This window comes from Thamnophis sirtalis, unplaced genomic scaffold, assembly GCF_051295495.1.
Source record: "Thamnophis sirtalis isolate CommonGarterSnake01/CBP01778 unplaced genomic scaffold, rThaSir2_p1.2 scaffold_7, whole genome shotgun sequence".
NCBI classification, from domain to species: Eukaryota; Metazoa; Chordata; class Lepidosauria; order Squamata; family Natricidae; genus Thamnophis; species Thamnophis sirtalis.
In genome coordinates, this window is record NW_028261387.1 from 66,943,556 (window position 1) to 66,964,344 (window position 20,789).

Genomic DNA, 20,789 nt, shown 5'->3' on the forward strand with positions numbered 1-20,789 from the left:
AAACAAATACGGATTTAGAAAATACTCTTGCAATGCTTTTGTTCGTTTATTAAAGATGAATTTGGTCACCAAGAGATGACAAAAAATAGTCTAAATTAAATGTCTTGGGTGTTTTCACATACTTTCCCTAATCTCACCCATTTTTCATTTTACACCTGATTGTTAGTCTAGAAAGTGGATCAGAGATTGCAAGGAGACAGGCATAAGAGCATCAAATAGATCCTTTAGTTTTACTATATATTTTCTATAACGTCAGCAAAACTCACATTACAAACTGTTGGGCCATGGGTCTGATACAAGGCTTTAATTTCTTTTTTCCTAAAAAAAAAAACAAAAAAAAAACCCAAGCCCATCATCAATCACAGTCCTAAGCAATCCTCTCCCTTCTTTTTTTTTCCTGCCATAAAACTAAGAAATATCACTTAGGGGGACATATTACCATCATTCATAATTGGGAGGAAACAGGTCATCAAAGTAGTAGGTACATTGCTTTTCAAATCACACAATTAGGTAAATACAACTAGGCAAGCATATATGGAGCACAGTTCCACCAAATGGATTTTTCAGAGCAACTTTAACCCGGGCTCTGTTTACATTCTCCGTTGAAAACAAATGAAGTTGGATAGCAAAACTGAAATGCAAGAAGCAGGGAAACAAGCATAAGGCATCCTGCTTGTTTCACAGAATTATTGCTATTAAGAAATTAATTCACCTCTACCACTAGATTTAAATCTATTGGGTATTTCCTTGAATCACATAAGAAAAAAGTCAGGTTTGGCCAATTTTATAAATTCGATCTGTTTATAGGCTGAATTATATTATTATATTTTAAGGGATCGGGACAAGATCCAGTGAAGAGTAGGTATTGGATGCATTTCCATTATATGAATGCAGATGTTTTTCAATTCCATTTAAGCCATTCCAAAACATTCAGGGCCCAGAAAGGCACAAATAAAATGTCTTTCTCACTCTTAGGAATGCCAAGATGTGTGGAGTTCAACTCCAGAATTTTGGGCAGAGTATTCAGGGAGTTGAAATCCATATGTTAAAATTGTCAAGGTTCAGAAACTGCTTTACGTGTTTTGAAAAGAAGCTATGTCAATCCAAGATACAAGATTTGGATCACTACCTTATCGCTAATATGTGTTTATAGATAGAATAAATTAAATTTTGTGAAGAATCCTCTGGTACAGTTGAAGGAGATACAGAAGCAAAGGTGACCACAATATTTCAATTCCTGAAGAGTGCATACTTCAGCAAATGTGTCATTACATGCAAGTGCCACCCACAAAAATTATTTTCAGTGCTCTTTTGAGGATCAAGAAGTAGTTACTACCAAGTAGACCTTTAAAAGAAAACATTGGGGAGAAAGGTCAGTGCTGTGAATTTGAAGCAAAGCTTCTGATGTTCCCTTGCTTTGAAAACCAGCTGACTGCCCTTGCTTTGATCTCTCTTCCACCAAAACCCATAAATTACCTCCCAAGTGTGGTTAGCACAATGCTGGAGGCATACTGAAGACAAGTCCTTGTGTTCAGGACCCCAAGTGTTTTTCAGGACTGTTTCAGAACCCATGATCTTTACTATTTTTATTGCAACACACTAACGATGCCAATTCACACAGGGATACACATCAGCTAAAATGCCCCTTTGTAAATACACCTAAGATGTAAAATGGACAAGTATATTCCGTGTATATAGCAGGTAAGTACATATACCAGAGAAAAGCATGTCTATCTTTTTTTCCTAGATAATTGTGTAATTGTGGAAGCAAACACTTCTCTAAAACTGGGAGACCTGTTTTGCTGAATTACATACATTTAAAGATTTAATCCCACTGACAAACTGCACGCTGAAACATATACCACTGAAACGGAGTCCATCAAACACCTGCCCTAATTACTGACATTGCTGCTGCTTTTGGAAATGCAAGTAAAAAAAGTCACATTCCAAGCGTTTCAAATTTTAATAGGAAGAACTGTGAAAGTCAGCCACTTGTTTCAAAAGTTGATCAAGCACCCTCCAGCATCAAAGTAAAGTTATTGGAGAGGGAGAGGAAAAAAGAATAAATCGAGTCTCTTTTGAAGCCATACTCTATATGGTCAAGCTTTCACGGATTACAAAATTATACATTAAGTGGGCAGGTAAGAATCTAACACTTCCTATGCATAGACACCATATACAGCATTCATTGACATGATTTTCATTAATGTACCAGTAAAAAAATTTCTTTTGGGTTCTGGTCACCTTAGGCTATTCATTGAATACCTTTCCTCAAGTCTCCCAAAATACAGTGCACAGCTTTCTGAGAAGTGTAGAAGTGAAAAGCAGGGTAGTGTGGAGAGCAGAGGAGAAACTTAGATTTGGCTGTTTGATTCCTGGCTTCATTGATTACTTCAAAATAGGTGTGCAGAGGGAAAGAGAAAGGTCAAATGAAATTTCATGATGGTTCCTCCAAAAATATGAGACAGAAGGGGCCAGAATGGCTGAGAGAATATGCAGGGTATATATTTTTGCACACACTTTTACATACATCTAGCTATAGTACATGTAAAAATATATGCTATACATACACCCATCCTCATGAGGTGCTTTTTTAAAGACACCATTTGAATGTGTACATGTGTGTTTAGCTATGTATGCATCGGTATGTATTAAATTTACATATCCTACTAAGTGTATTATGTGCATATGTACACATACATACAGGAAGGCAACTTGCCAACCATCTAATATCTACCTCATTTTTTTTTCAGTACAAAAACCATTGTCTTTCACCATAGAACATATTAAGTACAACTTCGAAATAGTTTTCCCCCACCCTTTGAATAGCAGCTGGTTTCTTATACATTGATCCTTGCACACAAAATCACATACAAAAGGGAAGAGAGTGCAGGAAAAAAAGAAAAGTGTGTGCGGCAACATGTGAATCCACCTTGCTGTGTTTCTTTCAGGTGCCATGGATGGGAAATCCTCCTTTTGCAGCACTATTCATGGGAGTGTGCAGACAAAACACTTCTCTTATTGCACTTTTTTTTTTTTTTTTGCTTCCAGGCTATTACAACAAAACACACTGTTTATATCTCACAGAATGTGCCCTCTGTTTACATCATTGGACTACAAGATATATTAACCCTAAAGCCTTACTGCCTCCCCCAACCCAACCCAGCCCTGGCCACCCACTCCCATCCCATCTATAAAGGAAATAATATGTAACAAAACTGAAGGCTGCTCACTAGCAGAGTGAAAGAGTACACACTGAACGGTGCTTTCTTCTGCAGCACTGTAGAAGTGTTTAGTTCTAACACAGTAAATGATGCCATGCAGAGAAAAGGATGGCAAAGAGGAGAACTACTATAAAATACAAGAAAAACAGTGAGGGTGAAGAGAAAGAGATTCTCTGGGGGTAGAAGACAGAACAAATAGCCAAAGGATTTGGGGTGGGGGAAGCACAGCATGGCGAGTGCTGAAGGCGGGCAGGGGGAGTTTGTTTCAATTTAGTCCATTTCATGTAAACAAGCTAATAATTCTCCTCAGATTGACAAGTAAAAAGGCTGCAGTTCCAAGGGTAAAGGACTGTGTTTCCAAAAGTTTGTTCAGCCACACCACAGCCAGCGTGAAAAATGGGGAGGAGAAAAACCAAAGCACAGAACCAGGAAAGGTCTAATTGGGAGCCCTTGGCAGGGTTGGCTCTGGTGTCTCTAGACCAAAGAAATCACACTACTGTTTAGTGAACCCATTTTTTTTTCTTTTCCTCTTTTAATGGTGTGAAAAAAAAGTGTTTTCTTCCTCTTCCCTTTGCTCAAAGACGGGTCTGTGCCTCAGGAACGTAGATTTCAATGCTGTCCGCACTCTCGGTGGCAGAGTTCTGTCGAACGGAGGCCGCCCGCTTGGCTGCCATGAGGCGTTTGCGAGCTTCCTGGCGCTGCTTGTCCACAGAGTCGGATGCCTTATCTCGGTTTAGCTGAGATTTCGGTTTAGCTGGCTTCTTTGGAACAGGAGGGGGTGGTTTCTTTTCTTCCTTTAGGGAGGAAGAACAGCAAAAATGTAGAAAAACAGAATCCACAACTCTCACTATTACACAGCACAGACAGAAATGCATTTCCAAAAACGAAGTACAGCTGCTAGTACATCTATGTATCAAAAATCCCATTCCTGCCTCCTTTATTTTGGAGGTAGTTCTCGACTTATGACCACAATTGGGAACAGAATTTCCACTGCTAAGCAGGGTGGTTGTTAAGTAAATGGCCACCCGATTTGTGATATTTTTTGTCACAGTTGTTGATTGAACCACTGCACATGGTCATTAAGCAAATCTGGTTTCTCCCATTGACTTTGCTTGTCAGAAGAAGCCAGCTGGTAAGGTTGCAAATACTGATCACATGACACCCCCCCCCACTGCAACATGTGTTATAAACACATGCCAGTTGCCAAATACCCAAATTTTGATCACATGATCCTAGGGAAGCTACGATGGTCTTGAGCATGAGGACTCGTCAGAAGTTATTTTTTTCAGTATAGTTGCAAGTTTAAATAATTGCTAAACAAATGGTTGTAAGTTGAAGATTACCTGTACTTCTTTTCCCTTACACCTTTGGTGAGTTTTCATATACCAAAAGTCAACTAAGGAAGGCAAACTATTATTTCAAAAGCTAACAGTTTTGCTTCCCCCATAATTTAAATCCACTTTGGGTGACTAGATTTTAATCTAAAATTGCTTTCAACAATTATAAGGTGAGAAATATTTTTTAAGGCAAAAATAGAACAAATTTGTCAAAACACCATCACTATTAAATTAATTTAAGGCAATAAAATTCAGGGTGTATTGAACCAAATTTGAAATAAAATAACTATCTTAAAGCTCCAGTTACATTATTCAAAATGTCAGAATCAGTATATAACTGTGATGGCGAACCTATGGTTTGCATGCCCAACAATCAGCTGGCCGCCACCCATGCATACACCAGTTTTCAGCACTGCCGCACACACAAAGGACAGCTGACTGTTGCGTGCACATGTGCACCAGAAACCTGGAAGACAAACAGACAAGGCCACATGTGCCGGGTGACATGGGCACACGTGGCCTTGCCTGTTTGTCTTCCAGGTTTCTGGCATGCATGTGCATGTGCCAGTCAGCTGTCCTTTGTGTGTGCAGCAGTGCTACAAACCAGTGTATGCATGGATGGCGGCCAGCTGATTGTTGGGCACACATGCGCACCAGAACTTGGAAGTTCGGCTTCTCCAGAGCACGATCCCTTCACAAACGTGGCAGTGCCAAAAGCCAGCCTGCGCATACGTGCCAGCCAGCTGATCAGGTGAACATGCACGCTAGAACCGGGAAGTTCAGCTCTTCTGGAGCACAGCCCTGACGAGCACACACACACAATGTTTCCATGTGACCTTTTTGGCACTCGGTGCCGACTGAAATAAGATTCAAAGAGAATCTAGCCCTAGCCTTGACAAGGAGTTATGGATTGTTCATATGCTGCATTATCTTTGAGTACAGATATACAGACTTAGGAACAAAGAATCAACAGTTTTTAGAAGTAACACCTCCATATCAGAAGGGTTGCAAAATGCCATGGCTTTGGGGCATGGCTTCTGGACAAAAGAAAACTTTATTTTGGACTGCACCACTCCCAAGATACCTTGAGTTGCTTCTACATCAGAAAGGTTATTGGCGAAAAGAAGGGTTCTGGGCAGTCTGGATGGGAATAGAATGTTCAAAACTTCTCTGGAATATTCTGTCCCCAAAATGGAGAGCTTTGCACATCTGTACCTTTAACTTTCTTTGTTAGATTTAAAATTGCAATCATGACTATCCACAGCAGAGTAAAAAAAAGAAAATCAAGGTAGTGATTGTAACCATGTGTTCATATATCAATTTTCCAAAACAAACTACCAATTTGATTTGACAATTTCAATTAAATCAGATGGAAGAGATTTACACCCAGGAAACACATCAAACTATTTACAATATGCAACATGAGTACACGCAGAGCAATTAAACCAAAGTTGCTCCAAGATTTGCAAACTATCAGAACTGTTTTCACCTTTTTGGATACATTAATAAGCTAATGTTGGAGGAATAATGGAAGTGCTTCACATTTTATGTTAAACATTGTGAATAATCAAAACAACGTAAGTATATAAAGAAAACTTGTCAATTTCAAGTATAACAGGCAGGTTATACTTGGGAAAAGTATATTTCAGAAGAATGTGGGGGAAGGATTCCTAAATTTGAAATTAACATATGTGTGGCTTCTTCTGTAGACAACAAACATGCTAAAAGACAGTAGTGCAATAAGTTATTTTGAACAATTATTGCTGGCTTTTGAAAGAACTTCACAAGCTTTCAGTCCAGGCAATGCACAATTTGAACTGTGTTGGTATGAAAACCTAAGTAGGATCAGATATGATTAGTATTTAGGTAGGAGGTTTCCGAAAAATATTAGATATGTAGGCTGAGTTGAGAGTTGATCATATCTTTGCACTATTGCCAAAAAACCCATGGCTATGTCCATGAAGTCAACTGCAGTCAAGCTTGATTTGAAGGTGTATATATTTCCATTAAGTTCTACACTGCTGAAAATCAAATGCCTATTTTTGCTCCTGAATTAACTTGTCAGCGTTCTGAGTTCATCTCTGGAAAGACTCCTTCTCTATACAATGTAAAGCAAAGGAACTGATACCCTATGTATGGAATTGCCATTACAGAGATGTTTGCCTTGGCCCAATAGGTGAAATGCTACCGGTTTGAACTGGTTCGCCCAAGCCAGTAGTAAAAAATGCTACCGGTTTGCCCGGTACAGGTGATTGTTGCACAGCTGATCGTCAGAACTACCGGTTCACCTGAACCGGTACCATTTTTTTATTACCTGTTCGGGCGAATGGTGCACATGCGCATGAAGCAAACCGGTGACGAAGCGAACCAGTAGCAGACTTTGGAGCGTTTCACCCCTGCCCAATATGCTATTTTCTCAGTAACAACTGGGGTTTTTACTCCTATAATCTTTTAAACATACAATCATTTTAACAAGTTGTAAAATATCCTAGTATATAGAGATTTGTACAGGATATCTGGAAGCATGGCAGTACAGGTAGTCCTTGACATACAACCACAATTGACTCCCATATTTCCATTTTGCTTAATTTCAAACCTTTCTTACCATGGTTGTTGAGTGAAACAATGCAGTTGTTAAGTAACATGGTGGTTAAGTGAATCTGCCTTCTTTATTAACATTTGTTTGTGAGAAGATCACAAAAGTGATCACATGACCCCACTGCAATTGCCTTAAGCACATGCAGTTGCCAAATGTCTGAATTTTGATCACGAGCCCATGGTTTTAAGTGTGAAAAGCAGTCACTTTTTTCAGTGCTATTGTAACTTCAAATGGTCCATAAAATGAATGGTTGTAAGATGAGGGCAACCTGTAATCTTTTAAATTAAAATTAATTACATGAAGGACATCATCAAGCGTGCATACTTCAATAAATTTCACCAGACAACTAATCCTTATTTCCTAATTTGCATTTAGTATAAAGCAATGATGTTTAACAAGGACAAGATACATTCTATATACCGTATTTTTTGGTGTATAACATGCACTGGAGTATAAGGCACACCAAGGTTTTGAAGAGATAAACTAAAAAAAAAAAGTTTTTACACTCTGCAGGCCTCCCAAACCCACTGCATGCCTCGTTTTTTGTGAAAAATGGGGCATGCAGAGATTTTGAGAGGCCTGAAAAGTCTCCTGGGGCCTGGGGGGAGGGAACGAGCAAAAAATGGCCTGTTTTTGCCTTCCCCAGCCCCCAGGAGCACTTTGCAGGCCTCTCAACCTCTCTGCATGCCCCATTTTTGTGAAGGGAGTGGGGTTTCAGGAGGCCAAAAATGCTGAATTCAGTGTATAAGATGCACCCAGATTTTCACCCTCTATTTTTTTTGGGGGGGGGGGGGAAGGTGCATCTTAAACTCCGAAATATATGGTAAATCCATAAAAACAACATAATGTACACTATAGGAGTTTGACTCTGGTATTCTTGATGCTTACCTTCTTCTCTAATGGCTCTGTCACTTGCCAACCATTAGCTTTCAGGTGGTACAGCTCATCAAATTTCATGCTGATGTCTTCAATGGACAACTGTAAGAGATCCCAAAACCCAGCAAGGTCCTGTGCTGTGGGCCTAGGATTGGAATTGGGGTTCTGCAGTGAACAAATAAGGCAGATGAAGTTCTCCCAAAATGTTGCAGTTCATTTAGAATTTAAAAAAATAATTGAACTTGATTCAAGAGGAATATGGCAATTGCATTGTAGCCTATTCTGAACAAGAATGGAAGTCTATTCCTATGCCATCAAAGATAACTATTGAGAACACCAGATGTGGCAAAGAATCTAATACAATAGTTGCCTTCAATTTTTTACCCCCAAGTCTTCAGGAGAATCAAAGGCAATCTTAGATTGTCAGTTGGCATCTGGCAGTGGCATGAAGATAAATGCCCTATAGATGATCCCCAATCAATAATAACTATATATTTAAAAATTGTTCTCATATGGGGGGGGGGATGATGTTTCACAGCTTGAGTGTCAGTGGAAAAGGCTCCCCTCTTAAGATTCCATCAGAGGGAATCCTTAGCAGATAGGACTTACAAATGGACGACTGCAATGTGCTCCACATGGGGCTCCCCTTGAACAAGACCCAGATATTTCAGTGGATGCAAAATGTAGCAGCCTCCAATATGATGGGTGGATGCAATTGGGGAGAGGTGGCCCATCAAAAGGTCTGGCCTCATGTTAAATATGGCTTGACAGGTCAAAACCAGCACCTTGAATTGCACCCAGAGGCAAACTGGTAATCCATGCGGCTCACACAGCATTAAGTGTGATGTGTGTCCTCCTAGGGGCATAATAACTGCCTGTACGGCTACGTTTTGCATCCACTGAAGCCTCTGGATACTTTTCAAGGAGGGCCCCATGTGGAGCACATCACTGTAGTCCATTTGGGAGGTGACTAGGGCATGAGTAACTGAGAGCAGAGCCTCACAATCCAGGAATGGGTGGAACTGGCGTGCTATACAAAGTTGTACAAAAGCCCCCTTAGTCATAACTGCCACCTACTCCTCAAGCAATAATCATAAATCCAGAAGGACCCCCAGATTTGGCACTGGATCTACTTGTGGCAGTGCCACCCTGTCTGCACCAAATGTAGTAAGTCCCAGATCCAGAAGGCCCTAACACCCAAAGTCCATAGAATATTCAAAGATGCAAGCAATGCCATTTCTGTCCCATGTTGAGTGACTGACTGAAAGGGGTTCAGATAGTTTGCTTCATCCAGATTTTGTTAAAGCTGCTGCACAACCTTCCCTGAAATAGGGAGGTTTTTGAGGAGAGATGAATCAATGCTTCCTTGGTTCATTCATCTAATTAGAATGACAAATTCACCACCATTAGAACCAATCCACATGTTCACCTGCCAGGCAGTCTTAGCCAATCAGAAAAGTCATGAATCTAATGAGCTAGTAGCTGAGTTCAGAATCATAAGGATCCTATTCACTTCGTCATGCACAGCCATAAATAAACCATTCCCTATAACAGGGCAAGCTTTTGCTCCAGACATATCCATAAGACCTGCACCAAAGCTAACTGGGAATGAATTCAAGTAATTTTGTTTGACAGATGCCCTGAAAATTTCTCTGCACAATCTTGTAGATGATTCTCTTGAGTTCTCTCCACCCAGAAGAGCTCAAGTCACCCAGAACAAGGCCACTAGGAAGCAATCCACAGACATATTGTCTGCCCTGTTCAGTCGAGCATAGTCATTGTTGACCTACAGTGGTGCTTTAGACATCTCTTCTCCCATTTCACCTTAGATGTTCCATAAACCATAGCAGGATCCATGGTCAGGGAGAAGTCACATGGACACATGCTGATCATAGCCACCTTCTTGTATCAAGTGGTAACTAAGGTCTCAGTTGAACCATGGAACAGACCATCACAAGCAATCCCAGTTCCTTCTGGAACCCTTCTGGATCCATTCATTGCCGGGGGTGGACCAATTTACCTCACTCTCTCTGAATCCAATTAAATAGCCACCCCAAAGTGGAGATGGGTGACATAAGACTATATGCCATGCTGGAGGAGCAAGTTTGATACAAATAACAAGAGATCTGCATACTCACCAAGTTTTGGTCACAGAGGCCACGGAATTGCTGGAATTTCTGTGACATTAGTAGTTGTGCACTGCCCACTGCACTGAGGACTTTGCCTAAGACTGAATATGACAGAAAGAAAGAAAAAAAGCAGTCAAGCAAGATAAATAATTCAAAAACAGAAAATGCCAGGAGATTTAAGGTTAAAAGAACCATTTTTGACCTTTAGGCATATTTATCTCTGCCCCACCCCCTCTTCCAAGAACAGAACTTTTTCACTCAGAGTCATTAAAGGCAAGCCATTACAAATGACTTCTGAGGTGGGTTTTTTTTGGTCAGTGCATGTTTGGTTAGCCCATGTTCTTTCTACTGCCAACATCAATTGACTGTACAGAAATGGCAGGCAGCCACACTGCTGAATGACACTTTGTTTATGAAAGAGGACCAGTGAAGTCTTCAGGGGAGGCAGAAAAAGTTTATTTCCAATGCTATTTCACCCTTAACCCTTTTCACAGTATTTGTGGCTACGACTTAAAACATTCAAGAATGCAACTTTCTAAGCACAGGTTTGTGATCCAGGACTTCTAATCATCATAGGGTTTGTCACCTCTGATAGGTGGATAGAGCCCAATAGCCATATTCTATAACAAGTGAATATTTTAGAAATTGGTTTGTTACCAAAAGGAGATTTAGAACTTCCTGGCCTTCTCTCTTCCTAACCACACTGAAAAAACTCAGAAAAAAAAAGATTCCTATTTAAAATTCCACATCCTGTACTTTTAACTTTCTTCAGAATTATGGAGTACTATGGCACCATGACAACTTTCTAAATGAGAGAAAGATGCAATATTTCTCTCCAGGGTATCAGTGAAAGCAAAGAAGTGGCATACCATATCAATTGGAACAACTATTTTCTTCATTGACTATGGTTAATCACAATTGAAATCTAAAAAAAAGGAGGAATTAAGATGTACAGAGTTCTGCTGTTTATCTGCACAATCCCTAGCGTATAGAAATAGCCCTCCTTCCAACAACTTGCTTTTGGGCCTAGCTCTGCACTCGAGGGATAGAAAGATTTAAGCTTCAAATCTCACTAAAGCCAGGTTATCATCCTTGCTCACCTTCTTCAGAGAGATTATTCTCTTTAGTCTCTTGGTCCATCTGTCGACACCACCCTTCCAACCTTTCCGTCTCTGCCTGCAGTAGCTTCTGAAACCAGTACCCATCCCTTCGGCAAGCTCCCGGCTGTGTTGGTTCTGACGGAGTGTTGGTAGATGTTTCAATCCAAGGATCAGGAGGAGGGAGAGAGGAAGGCTCCAGGGCTGGGTCATTGCTATCTCCATAGGAGAGGTTTTTCTTGCTCTCAGAGGGCATGGCTGCTTGCCTCGTGTTAGCATCAAGGTTGTTGGAGTTGTTGCAGGGGGAACAATCAGCAAGGTTTCTTTCAGATGATTTACAGGTGGAATTATTCAACTCTTGAGAGTCAGAATCTGTATCCTGTTTGTTGGACATGCTGTGAGAGTGGCTGTTGCTATAAAATGAAAGAGGGGCAAGAGACAAGTCAGGAAAAGCAGCCCTTACAGAGGGCTGGTTCTATTCCCCAGCACGCAGCGACAGCCATATGTATTTGTTTACGCATCTGCAGCTGAACTGCATTTCCTTGCCCATCTTTCCCTGCACACAAATACACACACTATACATGCAGACAGACAAAATTATAAGGTTGCCTGCTTACTGCAGTAGGGCATCCAAACAAAAACTGGCACGCATCTGTAATTACATCTGCTGTTCTATTGTTCAGTTCAGACTCCCAATGATTCTCTTACATGACTAAGCCTCTTTGTTTTGGCGAGAGCGCTTGCTGTTGAGAAGGGGTTTGGGGATCACCACTACCCAAACGGTGATTTGGAATAGGTAAGAAGACACTCAACTATAAATTGAGAGATCGCAACTGCATGGTTTTTTTTTCCTTTAAAAAAAAAACCCTGTGACTTCCACTTACCGCCACTCGTCCTCTACCTGTACCCCGATGGACTGGAATTTGGTGGCTGATGGAGGGAGCTCCTCTTTTGCCACTGGTTGAAGGCAGTCAACCTTATTAACAAAAAGATACAAACAAAAAAAAACAAAAACACAAAAACTTGCTGCTAGAATTCACATTAGAAGGGAAGAGGCATGCATGCACACAAACACACACATAGTGATCGTGCAGACACCACACACCAAAAGGCAGCAAAAGTTTTTTTTTGTTAAGATCAGGAAGAATCTGCAATCAGAATGCCCAACATTGACTCAGAGTGGCTAAAAGTTCTAAATGGGGAAAGAAGGAAAATTAGGTTTATGGCTCTGTAGCCAAAGTTACCCTGTCCTACTAAAAGATAACCTTAAAAGGAAGTTTTCATTCATTTTTTGTTCTGTTTACTAGGTTAATTTTTAACTGAACAATTAGCTGCCTGTAATTCAAATTTCTGTCTTTAAAAGGTCAGACATACTGTCAAAGGTCAGATATACTGTTAAATAAAATGATCTAAAAGAAATTTTAGAGGTATGAGAACAGAAATGCAACCAACGCCCGACTACTGATATCTATATCTATATCTATGTATCTATGTATCTATGTATCTATGTATCTATGTTTCTATCTATCTATCTATCTATCTATCTATCTATCTATCTATCTATCTATCTATCTATCTATCTATCTATCTATCTACAAATTTTATTTTAATATGATATGAATTTAGAATCAAGCTTTACCATACATTAAGTCATGTAAAAAGGAAATACTTTCACCCAATTGCTGCCTAGATTGCTCAACAGACCTTAGTACGATTGGTTTAGAGACAAATTTATTGATGTTGCTTATAACTGATAATTTAATATTTTTTTTAACTGTTACACATGCATGGGGGCAGAAACCCAAACTGAATCAGTCCTCTATTTGCATAATGAAAGCCAAAGTCAAAATAGCATCAAAAGCTTATGTAGATTTATTCAACAAAGCCTGTGGCCCTCCTTAAAACCTTTTGATGAAGGCATATCAAGGGCACCAAGGGCAGTGCAACTAATTCCAACATGCCACCACATTTTATTCAACATGGAAAGTCTTGAGTACTTCCTAACAGTGAGGACAATTAAGCAGTGGAACAGCTTGCCTTCAGAAACCATCACTGAAGGTTTTTAAGAAGAGACTAGACAGTCACTTATCTGAAATAGTATAGGTTCTCCTGCTTGAGCAGAGGGCTGGACTAGAAGACCTCCAAGGTTATGTTCTGTCTTATTCCTATTCCCATTCCATTCAATTCTATTCTTAAAACTCAGCAAATGCATCGTTCAGAGCTATCTTTGTGACAATGTAGCACCAAGACCAAAATATTATATAGAATAACAGAATGGCATGATGTCAAAGGGACTACAGTCATGCTCTGAATGCGGTCTTTTAAGCAAAGCTAAATAAATATTAGAGGATAAGGAAGAGTTAAACTTCTTCCCCATCAGGATTTCAAAAATGGGAAACTCTTGTGCCACAAAAACAGCCACTTATTGTAAAGAGGTTGTCAATTTAAAATGGAACTATAATCTCAACCTCTAGTCATGCTACATGGAGGTGGTGGCCTTATGACAGTTACTCCTGAAAATACCTCAGGCTGCTTCCCATATGAAACCTGTCTCTGTCCATTATTACAGGATTCCTTATTATCTTTCCAAACAGTGTTCCCTAATCTTTCTGGCATTGCGGACCGGCGTGGGGGTGGGGGTGGAGGGGGGGAGAGAAATGGAATAGTTCCATGTGAGTGGTGGGTGAGTGTGCTTGCAGCTCCATTTCCACAAAAATGGAGCTCTGCTTGTGTGCTGCTTTCATGGCCAGGTTCTGGGTACTGGTCCACGGCCCAGCGGTTGGGGTTGTTCTAAAGCAGTGTTTCTCAACCTTGGCAACTTGAAGATGTCTGGACTTCAACTCCCAGAATTCCCCAGCCAGCATTCGCTGGCTGGGGATTTCTGGGACTTGAAGTCCAGACATCTTCAAGTTGCCAAGGTTGAGAAACACTGTTCTAAAGCATACTACTGTATCAGGAAAATGTGATCACAAACCTTCCTATCAAATAGCAAGTATTAATGTATTAAACAACCCTGAATTAGCCCTCTTTTCATTGCTGGATACAGGTAGTCCTTGACTTATGACCACAATTGGGATCAGAATTTTGGTTGCTAAGCAATGGAAATTTAAGCTTGTTAGGTGAGTCACTTGTTAAGTCCAGTTGCATCCTGCACCTTTGGGACCCTTGTTAAGTGAGTCAATTTATGACCTTTTTGCCACTGTTAAGTAAATCACTATGGTTGTTAATGACCATTTATCAAATCTGACTTCCCTCTTTGCTTGTCAGAAGCTGATTGGGAAGAGGCAAATGATGCTTACCAGACCTCTGGACTTGGCAACTCTCATAAATACATTGACTGCCAAGCACTTTGATCATGTACCCACAGGGATGCTGTGATGATCATAAGTGCAAAGACAGGTTGTTAGCCACATTTTTTCAGTGATGTAACTTTCATTGATCCCTTAATGAATGGTTTTAAGTCACGGATTACCTGTAGTGTAACATTCTTACCATGTTCATCAGATTGCCTGGAAATTTCCATAGTGTTAAGGGGCTACATTCCTTACAAAATATAACTAATGATTCTTTGACCGAAAGCTGTATCAAACATGGTAGAATGCTATGCTTAACAGTTTCAACAGTTCTATAAAATGTCCTTTTCAAAATTCCTGTATTAGAATATTTGCCAAGGCAAAGCCCAAACTAAGTGACATTTTATTGACTGACAAGAATAAGCATGTGATGATGTTCATGATGTGAAAAAAGACAATAACTGGGTTTTATTTCAAGTATCTTACTTCAGAAGCAGGCTGATTAGATTTCGTAAAGCACATGCACTCTCTTTACAGCAGGGGTGACAAACTGACATCACGGTAGCATCACGTGACCTATTTTCCTCCTTCGCTAAACTAGATATGGGCATGGCCAGTGTGTGACGCAGCCGGCCCATGGGCCGGGAGTCTGACAGCCCTACTCTACAGCAATTTGGGAGAGCTGAAATGAAAGTCACATGCATATACACACCTTTGTTTCATGAGCTTCCTTTTGTGTCCATTTCTTGAATCAAAAGGGAAGGCTAAATACTTGGTTGCTCTTCACTTTATTTAACATCAATTATTTTATCTCATGGCACACAAGTAGACATTTATTTCCAAATATGGTGCTTTTCTATGCTTCCATGTAGTCTAATTAGTAGATTTCCTAAAAGCCTCATGAGGATGTTATGTTTGCTTCCTCTCCTGCTTTTCCATTCTTTTATGGCAGGGCTGGGAAACTATGGTCCTTTTATGATTTTGTGGACTTCAACTCCCAGAATCCCTGAGCCAGTGATGGTGGCTCAAGAATTCTGGGAGTTGCAGTCTACAAGTCATAAAGCGGCCATAGTTTCCCAGCCCTGTTTTATTGCCTGTTATCTTATTCTGCAGAAGCATGGCCTTATGGCAGCAATACTCAAATAAAGCAGTGCTCTGCATTTTACATTTACCATACCAATTCAGAGATATATCTCTTGCTTCTGTTTGAGACAATGACATGCCTTTGCTAATATATTTTGACCAGAAATTATCTACGTTTGTTTTTCTCCAAGCTACAAATCTACAAATTTTACAAATAACTTCAACCTTAATTATCACTGATAATTGTAGGAAACATAAGTAATTTAGAGATTACTTCTGTTCAGAAATGCCTTAAGGGAGGACTTTAATTCTACCTGCTGTCTTTTTTCTGTGGCCTCCTATACATCAGAATGGGCATGGTGATTTATTCCACCTAGGCATGGTGATCTAAAGGGAATATATCAGAATGAAACAATTTCCTTAAAAAACAGAGCTTGCACATTTTTAATCGAATCTTTGTTGTTGCTTAATTTATCCAATGGCATTTTTTTTCTCAAATACCCCCTCCCCCCGGTTTTATAAAGCCAAATCATTCCAGAAGCATGCAGTAGCATCAATCTCAGTGCAGTTAAACAGGTATGCACATTTACAGAAATAGTTACAGTAAGATCATCTTCTAGTACTAATGAAAACAAACAAGTCCATACTTGTATTCCTATAGACGACAGCTTCCTTTTGGGGATGCTCTCCACCTTTGGCTCTTCGTTAGTCAACGTTCCTTTGTCGCTCTTCAAGGATGCATTTTTCTGGGGTAACTCAGGAGGCTCATTGGCTGGAGTGGTGATGTTTCCTCTTGTTACGCTAGGTGGCCTATTACTGTCTAAGCTATCTGAGGAATTGCTCAGTCCCGACTGGCTGTTGACGTCACTCTTTTGGTCCTGGTTATCCAGGTAGTTGTCCTGTGCCGATTCAGTGCTGCTCTGCACCGTGACAGAGATGAATGGCTTTGAGGTGGTCCGAGGTGGGACTGGTGGTGGTGTCTTTTTATAGCCCACTAGGCATGCCGAACCTGTGACAGTGGAGGCAAGGAAGTGTGAAGGGACAGAAGGGTCATGGAAGAAAGAAAGAAAAAGCAGCAAAAAGTCTAGTGAATAGAGAGCAATTGCAAATCTCTGTATTAAGATAAACTCATAAGCACCACTGCAAAATGCCCCAGTTTAACCAGCAAAAAAAAAGAAAAAAAAAAGCACACAGCAGCCCGAACAAAGCACACTATTAGCCAGCACTACCTTGCTGTGAAAACCAAGAGGAACATTATAACACAGACTGGAAGATAATGAAGGAAGTGAAGAACACCCTTCTAGAAAGCTAGAAAGCAAGATTAGGTTGCTACAGAACCACCATAGCAGCCTGCAGTTTTAATTTTGTATTTAAACTCCTGGTTAAGCCACCTCTTGGTATTTGAAATGATCAGTTGACGGCCTCAGTATCTTGACTACTATACCTAAAAAAGGAAAAATGCCACAAAGGATTCTGTTAGAAAAGATTCATATTTCACATGGCTTTATTAATAATAAAGTTATTGTGTATTAAAGCTCTACTGATGGCCCCCTACATTCTGGGACTAGAATCAAGAGGAATTCCCCATTTTTCTTTATGCAGAATAAAGGTAAAGGTTCATTCCTGACTCTAGGGGGCGATACTCATCTCTGTTTCTGTTGTTGCTGTTACCTTCCCACCAAAGTGGTCCCTATTTTTCTACTTGCATTTTTACATGCTTTCGAACTGCTAGGTTGGCAGAAGCTGGGACAAGTAACGGGAGCTCACTCTGTTATGAGGTCCTAGGGATTTGAACCGCCAAACTGCCAACCTTTCTGATCGACAAGATCTGCGTCTTAGCCACTGAGCCACCTTGTTCATGCAGAATAGAATGTGTAAAACATTCCAGAGATATAACCATATTCATCTGTCATAGCCAAGACAGACTCACTGAAGAGGTTCCCAAATCTTTCCACCTACCATATTCACCCTTTTCTTATTTTGAATCAGTAAATCTCTGAAATATTATTTATATATTCAGGTTTTGGGTTAAAGCTTGTACATATAAAAGTTGTTCCAGCTTCTGTTTATTAGTAATTTATTGAAACATACAATCTGATCAAAGATGCCTAAATAAACATTTAGCTGCAGCTAAATACACAGCTGTAGATGTTGGCTACTTTATTTTAATGCTTATAGAATTTTAGGTTTCAAGAATTCCACCCCTCCTCCAGAAAATAACATTTCAGAAGTTGGCATTTCCTATGAGTAACTATCAAATGATTCCAGACAAGCATTTGTTTCCTCTAATCTTGGCCAATACCGAATGGCTTGCTGACAGTCGCGCAAGATTTATTCATGGTTATTTTAAGGTACATTTTTTGGCAGGATCCCATGTTAATAAATTAACACAGGAGCCAAGAACTATTTTTCATATGTATCTTATTTTTTTCTTTTTCTCCCTAAGACTTATTTTTGAACACCATAGCTTATATTTTTAGGGTTTAAATTTTTTGAAGAAATTTATTGTAGCAGGTTTTAAATGATTTTATTTTTGCAGGGAACAGCAATTATGGTGAAAGATTTCTCTGTTGAAAGGATAACAACAGTGTTGACACTCTGAAGCCCAAAGTGCCAGCATATGTATTGGTGAGTTTTTAATGTATCTTACTAAGAAAACCTGGACTGAAATCAAACACATTTCTTACTCACTTGCTGTTTGAAAAGAAAGGTAAAGTATACATGTTCTGATGCAAAATGGAACAATTGTATATGGGGCCAGAAATATTCTAAACCAGTTTGAATAAATTGACCAGTAGTATTACTCAGTTCCACCTACCATGATTCCCTGAAAATAAGACCTTTTTTTCTTTTGACCCCCTGAAAAACACTAGCTAGGGCTTCTTTTTTGGGGGGGGGATTATTGACTTGCCTTGTGGCAGCGGCATCAACAGCCCCACCCAGGAGCCTACTGCCGGCCCACTTCTTCTGTGGCTGCTTGCCACTGCCCATAAGCATCGTCCCTAGCTTCCATTTTGCCTTCAGAGCCTTCCCGAATGCCATCTGCAGCCGATAAAAACAGAGCTCCGATGCTCTGTTATCGGCTGCAGAGGGCTTTCCAGAAGGCTTTGATGGCAAAATGGAAGCAAGGGAGGGACACATGCAAGTGGTGGCAAGCGGCTGCAGAAGAAGCCTGAAAGGTGAGGCAGGTGTGGAAGGCCTGGTAAGTAGGGCAGCTCCATCCCCCATCCCCACCCTAGCTTACTTTTTACCCATGCACCTTACCTCGCTCCCTGCACTGCAGGGTGGGTGGGATCTTAATTAGGTCTTAATTTGAGGTTAGGCTTCAGAGGTGGGTTCCTACCAGTTCGCACCTATTCGGTAGAACCGGTTCATCAAATCTACCAGACCGGTTAGAAGAGGTTCCACCAGTGGACCTGGAAAGCAGGCCACACCTACAGAAGAGGTTCCAAATTTTTTTGAAACCCACCACTGCTAAAGGGTTAGGGGTGCAAGGATCTTGTAACTTGACAGCTTTAAGACTTGCATGCTTCAATGCCAGAGTTCCTGAGTCAACGTGACTAGAGGAGGAATTCTGGGAGTTGAAGTCCACAGGTCTTAAAGCTGTCAGGTTTGAAGACCCCTAGTTTTTTTTCTAAAGGGTTAGGGGTGCAAAGATCTTGTAACTTGACAGCTTTAAGACTTGCATGCTTCAATGCCAGAGTTTGTGAATAGCTACTTGGACCGACCTAAGTACTAATTCATAATTTCATATCCGGTCACATGGGCGGCAAGCCATTCCCATCCGGTCACATGGGCGGCAAGCCACTCCCACAAAGGAGGCCAAACCCACAGAGTAGGTTTGAACAATTTTTGAAACCCACCACTGGTAGGTTTGTATTGGGTGCACATGTAAAAATTAAGCTAGGACTTATTTTTGGGGTAGATCATATTTTCGGGAAAGCATGGTAACATGATAACAGGATGTCTTTAACCCCAAATGGAAAACCTGGATTAAAAAACCCACACAAGTTCCAGTATTCCATCTTCATTGGTGTTACTATTATGATCACAATAATTTGTTTCTACACTTCCAGTATTTTTTTTTTAAAAAAACATAACTTTATATTAAGGATCTTATATTTCTGGTAGATATACCTACAAGAGAAATTATCTTGGGATATCTACAAGTACAGGGATTATCAGGGGGAAAACAAAGATGGCTTTTAAAGTGTTGACACATTTGTATTCAGCACTGGAAAGAGAAAATTCTAAAGTAGTTTGCAAATTTACAGCTAATTGCTATAATGCAAAAGAGAGATTCAATGTTTGTTTTTTAAAAAAAATAGAATTAAGGGAATTGATTAAAAGCCAAATCATTCATAGTAATGAACAAAGTACATATGGAAAAAAGTGCAATATAAGGAAAATAACTTTTATATCCGTCATGACTAATTCACTTGTCTTTGTTAAAAGCAGACAGTGACTTACAGTTTAATCATGCTCACTTTGGCAGCGCATCTACTATTTACTTAATCAAACCCAGCTGAGATTGTGAATCTACTCCATCTAAAAAAACAAAACCCTTGTTGTAATATGATTCCTGATTGCACTTATAGCCATTCCATTTGCAAGTAACCATCATTCTAGATATGTTTTTAGTATTGCTATATTTAATGGATTATATGCTTAAAAAATAAATAAACTGGAAAGTAATGGACACAAGAACTGGGAAATCTTTGATTAAGATAATTTTAAAATACTAGAATTTTTGCATACTGAACGCACTTTGAATTTTGAGAGTATATTTTAGGTCAGTGTTTCTCAACCGTAGCAACTTGAAGATGTCTGGACTTCAACTCCCAGAATTCCCCAGCCAGCGAATGCTGGCTGGGGAATTCTGGAAGTTGAAGTCCGGACATCTTCAAGTTGCCAAGGTTGAGAAACACTGTTTTAGGTGTTCTGATAAAACAGCTGCTGTGGATGTAGCCAATAATAAAATATGTATTTTCTGGAAACGAAACAGCGGAGACTGGTCCCCATCAACTCCTCCAGTCTCTCATGTTTATCTTTAATGCTTATTTGTGTTTTTCAAGACAAATGTTAAGGTGTTGATTAGGTCTGGGACACCCAGTTTCATGTTCCTGCTATGGAACTCAGTTCATGACTTTG

The 20,789-nt window shown here is 40.0% G+C and overlaps 1 protein-coding gene across 6 annotated transcripts in view; it reads right to left on the reverse strand.

The window, feature by feature from the left end:
• Positions 1–1,944: 1,944 nt before the first annotated feature.
• Positions 1,945–20,789, reverse strand: part of DLGAP4 (DLG associated protein 4) — a 399,144-nt gene continuing 380,299 nt past the window's right edge. For 4 of the 6 annotated variants that reach the window (XM_014053169.2, XM_014053172.2, XM_014053171.2 and 1 more), the window contains 6 exons: positions 16,286–16,647; positions 12,147–12,238; positions 11,266–11,675; positions 10,175–10,266; positions 8,049–8,201; positions 1,945–4,018 (listed from right to left, as the gene is read on the reverse strand). In XM_014053169.2, coding sequence (XP_013908644.2) covers positions 3,800–4,018; positions 8,049–8,201; positions 10,175–10,266; positions 11,266–11,675; positions 12,147–12,238; positions 16,286–16,647 — 1,328 coding nt within the window. In that variant the 3' untranslated portion in view covers positions 1,945–3,799. Of the gene's footprint in view, positions 4,019–8,048; positions 8,202–10,174; positions 10,267–11,265; positions 11,676–12,146; positions 12,239–15,952; positions 16,001–16,285; positions 16,648–20,789 lie in introns of those variants that run through there. The other 2 variants (XM_087720338.1, XM_014053173.2) reach the window with 2 other exon arrangements.